Raw genomic sequence first — 13,422 nt, forward strand, 5'->3', positions numbered from 1 at the left:
ATCTATCTATCTATCTATCTATCTATCTATCTATCTATCTATCTATCCATCCATCCATCTATCTTCTATCTACCTATCTATCTATCTATCTATCTATCCATCCATCCATCTATCTTCTATCTATCTATCTATCTATCTATCTATCTATCTATCTATCTATCTTTCGATCCATCCATCCATCCATCCATCCATCCATCCATCCATCCATCTATCTATCATCTATGCATCCCTATGCCCTTTGTACACTCTTTAAGCCCTCAAACATGTAATAATGGTTTTAAGTATGTGTGTGTTCATATATGCATGTGTGGGTGCACATGTGAGTGTCTGTGTGCTTGTACATGTAAGTACATGTAAGTAAGTCTCTGAGGGCCAGAAGTCAACCTGGGGTGTCATTTCCCAGAAGACACACACTTTGCATTTTGAGATAGGGTCTCTCATTGTTACTTGGATCTCCTTGATTATGCTAGGCTAGCTCAGCAGTGAGCCTCAGGCATCCACACATCTCTGTGTGCCCAGCACTGGGATGGCAATCATGTACCACCATACCTGGCTTTCACCATGCCTGGGTTCCATATGTGTTCTAGGGTTGGAACTCAGATACTCACACGTGTGTAGAAGGTGCTTTACTGGAGCTGCCTTCCCTGCCCCTAGAATCATGGTTTTGAGGAAAAGTCAACACACAACGCAGTCATTACTGGCATTTTCACAGTTCACCTCTTTCTCTTTCTAGGCCTTCACTGTAAATGTGGGTATCCAGCTCTATGTAAGAAAGTAGCATTCCATCCCTCTCTCTAGCTGCCAAGTACCTGCAGCTCTGGCTCGCTCTCCTGGATGCTCCTTCCAGCAGCAGCTGCAGAAATCACTGGCTTCTTGGCTTTTCTGAGACTTCCCGGGACTCACAGGCTCCATGCAGCCCCGATGTACCCTTCCACTGTGGGCCTGGCCTCCTGCCGAGCAGCCTCCTCGCCCTCATAGCTCACACTACTTCTGATGGGTTATCCATTTGACCTAATTGCTGCTTACTGTCTGTTTTCCCTGCTGGAACTGCACTGGCAGAGAGGAAGGGTATTCATTCTGAAGACCAGGCCTGTCCAGCACAGTGAGGCTGCTGTGAACACTTGTTGGTGAATGGCTGAACGAACAAATTAATCTCTGAATAAACAATCTTATACAATCCACAATTTTATATATATATATATATATATATATATATATATATATATATATATACACATACACACACAATCATGTACCTTAAGCTTCACCATACATTATAGATAAATGCATTATATAATTATGTGGTTGTGAGCAGCAGTGAAACACTGCATATTGTCTTCTGGAGCACTTCACGCCATGTGACCTTCAGACTTCGCCCTTCAGAGCTAGGAACACAGGGTGCTAGTGCCCTATTTACTACATTTATTGGTGTGTTTTTAACATGGGCCTAAAAATTTTAATAAGGCTATGGAATATTACATCAACTTATTTGCCTTAATTCTTCCAGGGCTGCCACTAGTTGGCAATTAAATTGAGCTGGCAATTTATTGAGTGCTGGTGTCTGCTTTAAATACAAAGTAATTAATGCATTTGGTGCAATCTCTAAAAGCACAACTGTACCAGGATGCACAAACATATATATCTATATCTATATCTATACACATATATACATACATACACATACATGCACACATATGCATGCATAAATACATACACACTTCATGCACATACACACAGATACCTCTCAAAAAGTATCCTCCCCAATACACACACACATTCAAACATACACACAGACACCCGCAGACACACACACACACTTAGAAAGAAACAAATCAAGTTGCATGAGAGAGATGTACAGAACAGAGAAATAAGAGTGGTGCCATAGAGGCAGCTGCCCTGTTTGCTGAAGGACACTCAAGGAGGCCATGTGAAGGATAATGGCATTGAAGAAGATTCTGGAAGGTCACAGCAGGCTTAGAGGGCATTTTCTGGCAATGCTCCAGCCCCAGAAGCCACTGCCAGCATGGCCTTATGTAAAAGACACAGGAGCAACTGTTTTCTGATCAGAGAAATTAAAATTATCACCACTGACGTGGATCTAAATTCAAAGCCCAAGAAGTTGGGTTTCTACATTTAAAAAGCAAAAGAGGACATTCTCTTTGCAAAAAGCAAGAAAAAATATTTTCAGCTTTTTTTTGTATTAAACTTTCATATTAAGTTTTTTTTTTTTTTTTTTTTTTTTTTTTTTTTTTTTTTTTTAACAGAACAACAAAAACAGAGACCCTGAGAGTAAGGGCTGATCAGAAGTGTCAGGTCTTGGAGACTACTGATACTCTCTCCAGGATTGCAATTCAACTGGAAGAAAATGCAAAAAAATCCACAATCGAAGTCAGGAAAGTAAACGGGCATGTAATTAGAGAGTGGAAGAAAAATGTGAAGAACTAAAAGAGAATCCTGGATAGCTAAGAGAATATTCCAGAATGAACTCCAGGCTGACAAGAAATGATCGAGAGCGTTGGCCATGACGTGCAGCACGGGCAATGGTAAGCATGGCAACTGCTGAGATGCTAGCTAGTCCTCTCTTGCATGTGTGGTTCTTTTCGTATGATTGAGGGAACCTCAAATGAGCAGTTGCAGCCCTTGGACTTACCTGTAGGCCAGTCTGTGGATCATTTCCCTGATTTGTGGTTGCGGTGAGAGGGACCACCCCGGTCTGGTGGTCCTAGATGGTATAAGGAAACAGGCCGAGCAAGCCATGAGGAGCCAGGCAGTAAGCAGCACCCCTCCATGGTCTGCTCTGCTTCAGTTTCTACCCTGATTTCCTGCCCTGACTTCCCTTGATAATGAACTGTGACAGGAATCCATAAGCTAAATAAACTTTTTCCTCCCCCCACTTTTTTTGGTGATGGTACATTTACCAGGGCAGAAAGCAAATGGAGACAATGATGTTGGAAAGCAATAGTGTTGCTATAATGTGCTTTGGAAATGTACACACCTTACCCTTGTTCATTCAAATGCCGATTCCCCCCACACACTCTCTGGTTTCAATCTGGATATTGCATTGGGATACTCATTCTAAGCATCCTGTCTCAACTCTTGTGTAAACAGGCCAAAATAAAGCAACTAGACACAATGTTGAGCTTGGAGGAGCCAAAGGGCAGGAAAGAGGGGAGGAGCTAGAGGGCAGGAAATGAGTGGGAGGAGAAGGGAGGAGAAGAGAGCTAGAAGAATGGAGGGAGAGAGATGTTGGATGACGTGGAGATGGACTGGACCTAATATATCACAAAAAGCAAGTATAATGTGGGAAATCTAAATGTTAGGAAACTATGAGGGCTTGGAGGTTTAGGAGGGAGTAACTATTGTCCAGCATTGTGTTCTAGGTTAACTAAATAAACCCAGTCTCTATGTGGTGATTTGGGTATACAGCTGTTTAGGATTAACAGCAGCTTTACCAGAAGATATATCAATAGTAAATATTAATCACTGTCTACAACACAATAGCATTCAGGAGGTTTCCACACAGACAGATGAATTCGGGACAACTATGAAATAAGGGTCAGCCATGGAGTGAAGAAGGGCCAGCACGATGGGCTGTAATAGACTAAAACTTGGTACATGTCGATTACAATCAACCAGGCAGCCACAAAAACACCTACAAGGATATGCAGTTAAGATACCACGAGGTAAATGCAAACAGATATTAAAGGGTATTTCAACTAATCTAAAAGAAGGCACCACAGGGAAGCAACAAACCGAGACAAAATAAAACAAGCCAACAGTGCAGACTAGGAACCACAACAAAAATGGATTCTCTTGAGGCCAGCCACATCAGTAACCACAGGATGTGTGGATAGCCTATCAGGAGGTTGTCTGGTTGTAGAAAAAGAAATAAGACCCCTAAGGATGCCACCAGCAACACATCTGTGTTAGAAAAGAAAGAGAATATGTTCTGAGCCATGAGATGGATTTTTTTTTTTTTTATACAGGGTTCTCTGTGTAGCCTTGGCTGTCCTGGACTTGCTTTGTAGACTAGGCTGGCCTGGAACTCAGAGCAATCCACCTGCCTCTGCTTCTAGAGTGTTGGGATTACAGGTGTGAACCACTGCACCGGACTGAGGTGGAAGTTTTATAGTTGGGTGAAAGGTGTACAAATAAGTTGGAATAGTAGTTTTGAAGCCCCGAGGACCCTCTAGCATACCCTTAATTGTACATCAAGGGTTGACTTGTGTAGACTATGGATCTTACTGAAGTTGTTTAGAAAATTCACAAGGTAAAAAGCTACAGGCAAGGATGGAAAGAATGAGGGAGCCGCTGGCCCAGTTCGACACAAGCAGACATGTCAAGAAGGATGGGTCCTGAGTGAAAAGGAAAAGGGCTCCATGTTGACTCCACATGGCCCACGTCAGACTGATGGTAGAGGGGGCAGAAGCAAGGAAACAAAGGCAGGGTAGGCCTGCTGCAGTCAGAGAGTGGGCTACGTCCTTTTTGCTCAACAACGGACAGAGAATGAGGAAGAAGATGAGTTGAGCCCTCTCGTTGGCTGGATCTGACTTATTTCTAGGCAATTCTGTTTAGTCACAACAGAGCACACCCTCTTCTAGAACACCAGGAAATTTCACCAGTACAGGCTGTATCTTCAGCAGAACAAAGCTCAAGCATTTAGGAGAACGGAGATAATACAAGGTACATTCTCAGATCCAAACAGGATAAACCAGAAATCAGTAACAGATAATGGGAAATCTATGAACATTTGGAGCGAGAGAAAATTGGCCAGAGAGAAAATTGGCCAGAGAGAAAATCTCCAGGGAAATTAGAGAATATTTTTAATTTAACAAAGATGTAAACAAAACCATGAAATTGCATGTGAGAGAGTATGCAGTGCTCAGAGGGAAACCAAGGACACTTTTTATTAGGAATATCTAAAGTTTTTTTGTTTTTTTTTTAAAGAACAGTAGCTGATTAATTGATAATCAATGATAACCTGTGGATAGTCACGAGGCAACCCAGTAATAACCAACTGTCCAGGAAAACAGAACAAGGAAAATGTTGTCCGTACAAAAAATTGAAAAGTAGCATTATCTAGAATGTGTAAAGAATTTTTAAAATTTTGTATGATTCAGAAAGACAGAGACTGGCCAGAAACCAAGAAAAGAATGTATCTGGACACACAGCTCTGAGGGTCCATGAAAACAATTAACAACCAGGAAAACATGAAACACAAGTGACTCAGTCACACTTATCATACTGTCAAGAATAAAATCATTAAACGACCAGTGGAGCACTTCTAGAGGGTTTGGGCGTTTTAGGGAAGAGTTAGCAATAACCGCACAGTTGGGAGCACCCCTGCACAGAGCCTCAGCCCCCACTTCCTGGGAACCCTGGGAACTCCCCGTGGTTATGAGGCGTTTCCCAGGTGTGCATCTCAGCAGGGTTGGTAACAGCAAAAACACAGGGTGCTGTTTCTGTAGTTTTCCATACCTCAGTGTCAAATTGTGGACACAGATCTCAGCAATTTCACGACTATATTTATTTAGAGACTGGATTTGAGAAAAAGCCAAAGTCAAACAGTCTGGCTCAGACCTAAAACGTGCTGGTTTCTGGCCACTGAATACCAACTTCTCCTGTGCGTGCGTTTGGTGAACTGAGGGCTCAAGCACAGCTTACACTAGTCAAGGGTAGCAGCGGTGCATGCCTTGAGACCCCCGTGGTTAGGTGTAAGACTGACCTCAGGCCAGGGCCAAAGCTGTGTCCCTAGACCCTTCCTATGTCTTCGGTTGTTTCCTCGGAGGCTGCTGGGGAAAGCTAGAAGCATGTTGGGCTGCCGAGTGCACGGGCGTGCCTGTCGCCAGGGGTTCCATGGGTCAGAGAGAACATCTCAGCTCTTATGCTTTCTCATTGAACCCACAGCGACGCTCAGGCTGATGCATCAAAATGAGACAAAATACTGCATCGACATCAATCAATCAACCAGTCAATCAAACCAGAAAAACAGTTGCCGGATAACCTGCAGAAGCGCTGTGTTTCTCTACAGTGAAAGTGCGTGCAGCGTCAGAGGCTGCTCTGTGGGGACTGTTTGCTGTATGGGGTGAGCTGGCAAAGAGCTACTGCAGATGAGGGCTCCACTCACTTCAGTGATGAGTCACTTCTGGTCTGGCAGGAGCGATGAGATCAAGAACTCTGTTATTGATTTCTCCAAAACCATGGCTCAAAAGCGAATACAGAAAAATGTTAGGATTTATCAAAGTGGTGTGCTTTTACCAAACACTGTGCTTTGAACAAAAAAGTTCGTATTCCATAACTCGACTTTAAAAAAATCATGACTAAGGGGCTGGAGAGATGGTTCAGTGGTTGAGAGCACTGGCTGCTCTTCCTGAGGACCCGGGCTCAGTTCCTAGAGACCACATGGGAGCTCCCTACTCTCCCTAACTCCAGTTCAGACATTCTTACATATGCAGGTGAAACAGCAATGCACATAAAAAATTTATAAAATAAAATGTGTTTAAAAAAATCATAAATATGGTCTGTGATGTATCTGAGTCCAGATCCATAGCACCCTCACAAGAGCCAGGCATAGCTGTGTTTGTGCAACCTAACAGGCAGGTGGGGACAGGTGGGTGCTGGGGATGGGCTGGCCATTCAGCCTGGCCAAAACACTCCGGGTTCAGAGAGAGACCCTTACTAAAACAAACAAGCAAAACAAACAGCAACAACAACAAATGTGAGATCTCCACAGGAAGACACCAAAGTGACCTCTGGCCTCTGTATTCACACACCTGGATGGGCGTATCTGCATGTACACACATGCATACCCGTACCCTGATACACACACAAAAACCACATAGTACCCCATACACACACACACACACACACACACACACACACACACACACACTCCAATTAGTACTGGGTCCTTTGGATTCAATCAATTTGACTCCACGTTGAATTCCACCTAGGATGTTAGAGTTCAGCTGGTCAGAATGCTGACCCAGAGAGAGAAGGCTCCTGTCAGTTCTGGGCAGTGGTAACAAGCCTGTCTGTGAGCCTTTCTAACACACCAGGCATCATGCCGGTCATCATCCCACACCTAGCATCTTTAAATAACCTAAAGAATAACCTGTACCTGCAAGCTGACAGTCCTGAAATTCTCATTTAGTTATTTTTGTCTCCTTTAAGTTAGATATTTTAATACATTTCTGTAGTTAGTATTGTAATTATCTTTGCTAGGATTTATACGCCCCAACAATATGTGTGTTCGCAGCAATGTCACTGCTCCTCACACGGATGTGTGGCTAACCACGTGTTCTGCAAGGATGTTAAGCGTGCAGACACCACAAGGTCTGTTCTTCTTTTCACATGCAATTTCTCATCCTCATAACATTTTTCCAGCTGAAGTCACATCATTGGTAACAAATGATTAATACCTTAAATATGAAATACTAATGAACTTTATCATATTCAGGTCACACACAGTGAGAGCAACACAAAAACACAAACCACAGGATTTACTTTTTTGTTTTTTTTTCAAATTTCTACTTATCTAATCAGGGCATGGCCTGCCCCTGAGGACAGCCCTGCCATTTCACTCTTACCATCAAGGTAATTTACTGCCTTCATTTCTCACACACAATGTCTAAGTCACGAGTGTGGAATACTGATGCCCTGAAAGCTGGAGTGTGGGAAGGCATTTCCTAGTCTATGTATGTCTGTTTGCAGCACAGATAAATAAACGGATAACCAGACAGAAACAGACAGACAGATGGACAGAGAGATGATAGATGATGCTAAGAAGGCTGATGACATATATGCAAATTGATACCTAGATGATAGACAAACAGAGGACAAGATGACAAAGACAAACAGGCAGGCAGCTCTTTTTTAAAAATTATCCAGTTTCTGGTCTATGCCACGGGCTTTAAAGGCACCCTAATGTTTCAACCAAACACATCTACATATTTTTATTTCACTTGACAGTTTCAATTCTTCTCTAGAATAATTTCCAGCAGTCCATTCCACAAATATAATGAATATAGAAAGCAAACACTGAATTTATTTAGTGTCTGCTATTCTTAATTTTGCTGATGTATGACATTACAGAAGGTTTCTTTGATGGTTCAGTAAAACAAACCACGTAACAATTTGCTCCTTGGGCTGGGTCGATTTTCTATTGATCCCAGTCTGGTATTCCACCAGCGGCTGTGTCCAGGGTGGACAAGGTATTTATGAAGGTTGTGGAAGCCGGCCCGCAATGCATTCATCAAAAGTCATCAATGATCTCTCATGATGGGTATTTGGATACAGCCAATGTTCACAATCACTTTGTACATCCTTCGAAATGCTAAGGAAATGCTTTGTGAAGTTCGGCTGGATGTGTAACTGCTCACCATGAAGAGGTGCTGGTGCAAAGTGAGCAAGTGAGTGCGAATCAGATGTCTCCCTCACAGCGTCCAGCGCGGACACCAACAGTGTAGGACTGCTCATGCCAGCGTGCACAGCAGACCTGGTGACGCCCATTCTCCGTTACCCTCCTCTCTGCACACCTCCATGCCAGGCTCTCCTTCCAGGAATGCTGCCTTCTTGTGGCTCCTCGGGGGGCAAGCTCACCATGGACAGGAGAATCCTCCAGGGGATGGGGAGCAACAGGAGTGAGGAGGAAGGAGAGAGGAGAGAGGAGAGAGGAAGGGAAGGAGGGAGATTGAACCTTTCTGGACTGGAGCACTGTACTCACTGCTGACTCTTTCTCGCAGCTTTACCTTCCAAGAGACCAAATCATGCCAAGTAGAATAAGCATTTAAGAAAAATAATTCAAATTTCATAAAATGTGCATAGATAAGTGTCCTGTTATTCCTGTAAATGCCAGCTAATTCCTAAGTAAGCCTGCACTGCTCTCTAACCTAAAAGACTTCTGTCTTTGCATCTACAAGATCCTTCAAGAACCAGTATATGGAATCCTGCTCTAATTTATTGCTGGTGTTATTCATGTCCAGGGATGTGAAAATATTCTCCTGTGGCTCATGACTGGACACACTGACATACCAACAGACTCACTGACACAGGACTATAAATGGTTGCATCTCTAATTTCTGTGATGTCTGACTATTGCAAATTGGAAGTTAGCTTTCACTGTTTACGCGTAAAGGCATTGAATTGTTTAAGTTAATAAAGACCTACAGTGGAATATAATGTATTATTTATCTTGAGGAAGGGAGCAACCACTATTCATAGAGGCTCTGATCTGGTCAGGTGTGTAAGTAAGTTTATATCAAGAGCAGGTAGGGGTCTGGGGACACAGTTCAGTAGATGAAGCATTTCCCTTGCAAGCAAAAGGGCGGGAGTTCAAATCTGCTAGACCCACGAGAAAACACTGGGGAGCTCTGGAGAGGCAGAGTCAGGTTCACAGGCTGGCCTAGCACCAAAGTAGATGGCACTAGAGGAGTAACAGCTCAGGCGATCTTCTGACTTCCACATTCAGCGGACACACGAACACACACGCACACGCACTGCGAAGGACTGAAGTACAGGTCTGATGTAGAATTATGCCCCCATCAGTGCACAGGATTCAAGGCTTAGCACCAGGCAGAATAAACCTGGAGACGCTGTACGCCTAATGCAAAGATGACATAGTTGAAAATGGACTTATGGCTAATAACAGTGAACTCGGGGCCAGTCAGATGCATTTGCAGGCACGAGGAATGAGCTCTGGACTTGGTCACAGGTGAGGCTATTTGGGAAGGCAGACGTCCAGGAAGTCTGAGGAAGAGGCTGGACAGGTGGGCACAGACTTCTAACCCCCTTTTCTGCCCCCAGAAGCCCTCAAAAGGGGCTGCATCTACGCCCTTCTTCCCTTGTACTTCAAGTGACTTGTCCTCTACCTTTGGCTGACAGTAACTCAGTGTCCCTCACAGACAGAGGAGAGAGCCAGTGTCCTCCTTATGATTCATCAAAGGAGCTGAGGAATGCCATAGGGAGACCAGCAACCAACAAACAAGACCACAAGCGTCCACTGTGGTCTTCACCAAAAGTTCAAGTTCATGGAGTGGGAGATGACACCCTGGTTCCCTCTTAGCAGTTAACACTCGGAAGCAGGATATGTGGTGTTAACTTGCCAGTGAACCCGTGAACTTGCCATCTTGACCCTTGGCAAATGACCAGCCCTCTGCCTTCTTTATAACACATTTTGTCTTTATTAAGTGGGTGTCACTGGAGCGGCCGGTGACATTATTACGGAAGCACAGATGTCCTCACACAGGGATTCATTTGGTGGTTCTCTTCAATCCCACTGCTGCGGGGCCAGTAAGTTCAGCACTGCTTTAATGCAATTCCTGTGGAATTGTTCTGGCAGAAAATCTAAAAGGTGGCATGCCTCGCTGTGTCCATACTTCCTCTATAAATGTCAGAGAAGAGATAAATCCTGGAGACATGTGGCAGTTAAACCAGTGTCCTATAACTCACAGCTTCTCGGCAGTAAGGCATCAGAGGCTACCTCCGAGTTCCTCCAGTCAGCGCAGAGAAGGAGCAAGGATTCCCCTGTTTGGAGGAACAGGGTGAGGTGCTGGGGACTTTTTCCAGGAAAGGGGCTCACATTTTAAAAAGGCCCTTTGAGAACTGGAGATGGAAACCCCCCGAAACCTTTCCCAAGGTTCTCTGCCTCTTAGGTAAACCCCAAGAGTGAACGGGAAGGTACAGAGCCCTCACGTCATGAGCCTGCTTCCAAGAAGCTTCAGGGACACAGCGCTGTGGCTGAAGAGGGTGGGCATCGCTGTGTTCAGTGTGGAGAGTCCACACTGTCACAGGCAGCTCCTGCTCAGGGTAGGGAGGCACCCCGGGAATTGCCACATGCTGGGCATGCACCCTGCTTGCAGGGCGAAGCAGATGCGTCTCTCAGGAACACAGGCAAGATTAAGACAATTTATTATCCCCACCAATCAGCACTTCCTTTCCATTTCAGCACCTATAGATCAGCACAAGCGATTTCCGCAGATAGCCTACTGTAGAGATTTATTTTTAAGATTAAAATTATTGATTTTTTTTCCACACCACCTCATCAGTGTTACTTAGAAAAATCTCAGCGCAAGGTGTGGCTCCGCCTACATGGCATCAGATACATCTAGGAAAGCCAGCCTCACTGTGACACAGCTACTTCATCCTGGATTCCTTTGCAGTTGAGACAACTAGTGTTTCCAAATCATCTTTCTTTTGGTGTTGTGTCTATGGTCAAATGGTGAGCATGAACATGTCATTCTGACACAAACACACAAGATTTTCAATTTAATCGAGTGCTCCCACAATAAGCAGTATTTTGCATGTGTTTTTGTGTGTGCACGTGTGTATGATTTCATGTGCTTATGAGAGTATGCATGTGTGTAAAGGTGTATGTAGGCACGTGTGTGCAGGTGCGTGTGCATGTTTGTGTGCATGCATGTGGAGGCTAGAAGTGAACCTGCAGTGTCGTTCCTTGCCAGATGCTGAGTTTACCGTGGCTCAAAACTCAGTGAGAAAACTAGGCTGGCTGGCAGCAAGCCCCAGGGATCTGCCTCTCTCTGTCTCTGCTGCAGTGAAATACAAACATGCTACAGTGTCCGTCTTTTTCTCTGGGTCCTGGATCTCTATTTTGAGTCCTCGCTCTTACACTAACACTTTATTAAGGGAACCATCTTGGAAGCTCTACATATACTACCTTAAGTGAAGCTGATTATGCAGAACTTGGAGGTTCTGAGAGTGAACAGCGTGCCACAGGGCCACAGAGTGCCCGGCTGTTGTTTCCAAGCCCGCGTCACTGTAAGCCTCCATTCTAACCCAGGTCAAGTGTACAGAATGCCATCAGTGTCGGAAGGTTTCATGCCATCACCACCACCATCTAGTGATTTTAAAGTACCGCAGCAAAATAATGTCTATGAGACACTACTAAAAGCAATGCTAGCCTTTAGCTGTTTGGGACATTGCTCTTTTTCCAAAACAAGCAGAAAAATGTAACCAGATGAGATGAAGAAGAGGGAGAAATGCTCAGACAAAGGGCCATAGATGGAAGCCCAGGAGGGAGACCCACAGCATGACTCAGTGGTTGTCTGCCATGGTTCAGCTCCACTCACCGCTGTGTGGAGGAGTACAAGGTGTCCTTACCTGGGTGGTGTGACTCTCCCGATGTCTCTGAAATGATGACGTCCCCATGCCACTCAGACACAGCCTTGAACAGCCATCATCTTCAGGTAAACCTGTGGAGGTCAACACACAGAGCTGGGGTAAGCTTGCATCTCCTTGTCGAAAGAAAGGGGAAAAACCCTTCCTTCATCCTTAGTTAATAATCAGACACTGTCATCCATGAACTAAAGCACTGGACAGATAAAGCAGATATTCACGAATAGTAAGTTTTGCAGTGAGACGGGAATACATTATGCTACTGCAGTTTCAGTACACAAAAGAGGAGAGATACAGTCAGAAAGAAAAGAAGAGCAAAACAGTCAGAAGAATGCAGAAGAGATTGAAGAGGAGTGGCGAGCACTTTCCTACAGCCTGGAAACGACGCAAAGCACCTCTCAGAAGGAAGAAGCACACGGGTGGTGCCATTTCCCAACTGGGTGATAATGAAAGGTCCTATTTCATGAAGAAACATGAGACAGACATGTATCTGGCTGCCATGGAAACCATGGCTGATGCTTGTTTTGTTTGCAAAGATTGGGGCAGTGAGGAAGGCAAAACTAATTAGCTTATCAGCTTAGAACCTACTAGTTCTTAGCCAAGAACTAAGTAAAAGTAGGCTCCAGGATACGCACACTCCCCTCCTCCAAAGGACACAGACATCCTATGAGGCAGCAGGTGATTTTCTTCATTATCCTGCAAGCAGAGGCCTGTCTCTGACCCTTGGCATTTGGCCTGTATAATTCTCTCTTCTAAGCCTGTCCTGTGCATCATAAACAGCACCACCCCTGGCCTTCACTCACTGTATGCACCCTGATGCATGACACTCAACATAATTTTAGACATTATTAAAAGCACCTTGGGGACAGATCTGTTCCCCTACAATGATTGAGAGCCATCGTGATGGAGGTGGCATGTACTGCCCCAAGTGACTTGATTAATAATCATGAATGGAAAAAAGGAAAAATAACTGCCCGATGGAATGAATTCAACCCAGAGAACTTTAAATACTGAAGCAATTACTCATCTCCTCTGGAAGCATAATTAACTAGTTTAATTGATTAAACATATACATGATTTCTAAATTAAAAATAATTAGGAAAGCACTGTGCATTTTTCCAATTATAAGAATACAGCAGTTCCTCAGGGAAGTCTGAGTCCAATCAACATAAGGCGGGCCAGCCTGACGTCTTGGTAAATGTATACACGCTTCCATGTGAAAAGGCCCTTTCAACGCGATCTGTAGCACTTTCCTCCAGCACAAAATATTCCATCCTGGAGTGAAGCACC

At 44.3% G+C, this 13,422-nt stretch overlaps 1 protein-coding gene across 2 annotated transcripts in view; it reads right to left on the reverse strand.

The window, feature by feature from the left end:
• Myo16 (myosin XVI) overlaps positions 1-13,422 on the reverse strand; it is a 449,864-nt gene that overhangs the window by 17,507 nt on the left and 418,935 nt on the right. For both annotated transcript variants that reach the window (XM_055608467.1, XM_055608466.1), the window contains one exon: positions 12,118-12,209. In XM_055608467.1, the coding sequence (XP_055464442.1) occupies positions 12,118-12,209 (92 nt within the window). The remainder of the gene's footprint in view (positions 1-12,117; positions 12,210-13,422) is intronic.

The sequence above is a fragment of the Psammomys obesus genome, unplaced genomic scaffold, assembly GCF_907164565.1.
Source record: "Psammomys obesus unplaced genomic scaffold, mPsaObe1.curated_primary_1811, whole genome shotgun sequence".
Taxonomy (NCBI): Eukaryota; Metazoa; Chordata; class Mammalia; order Rodentia; family Muridae; genus Psammomys; species Psammomys obesus.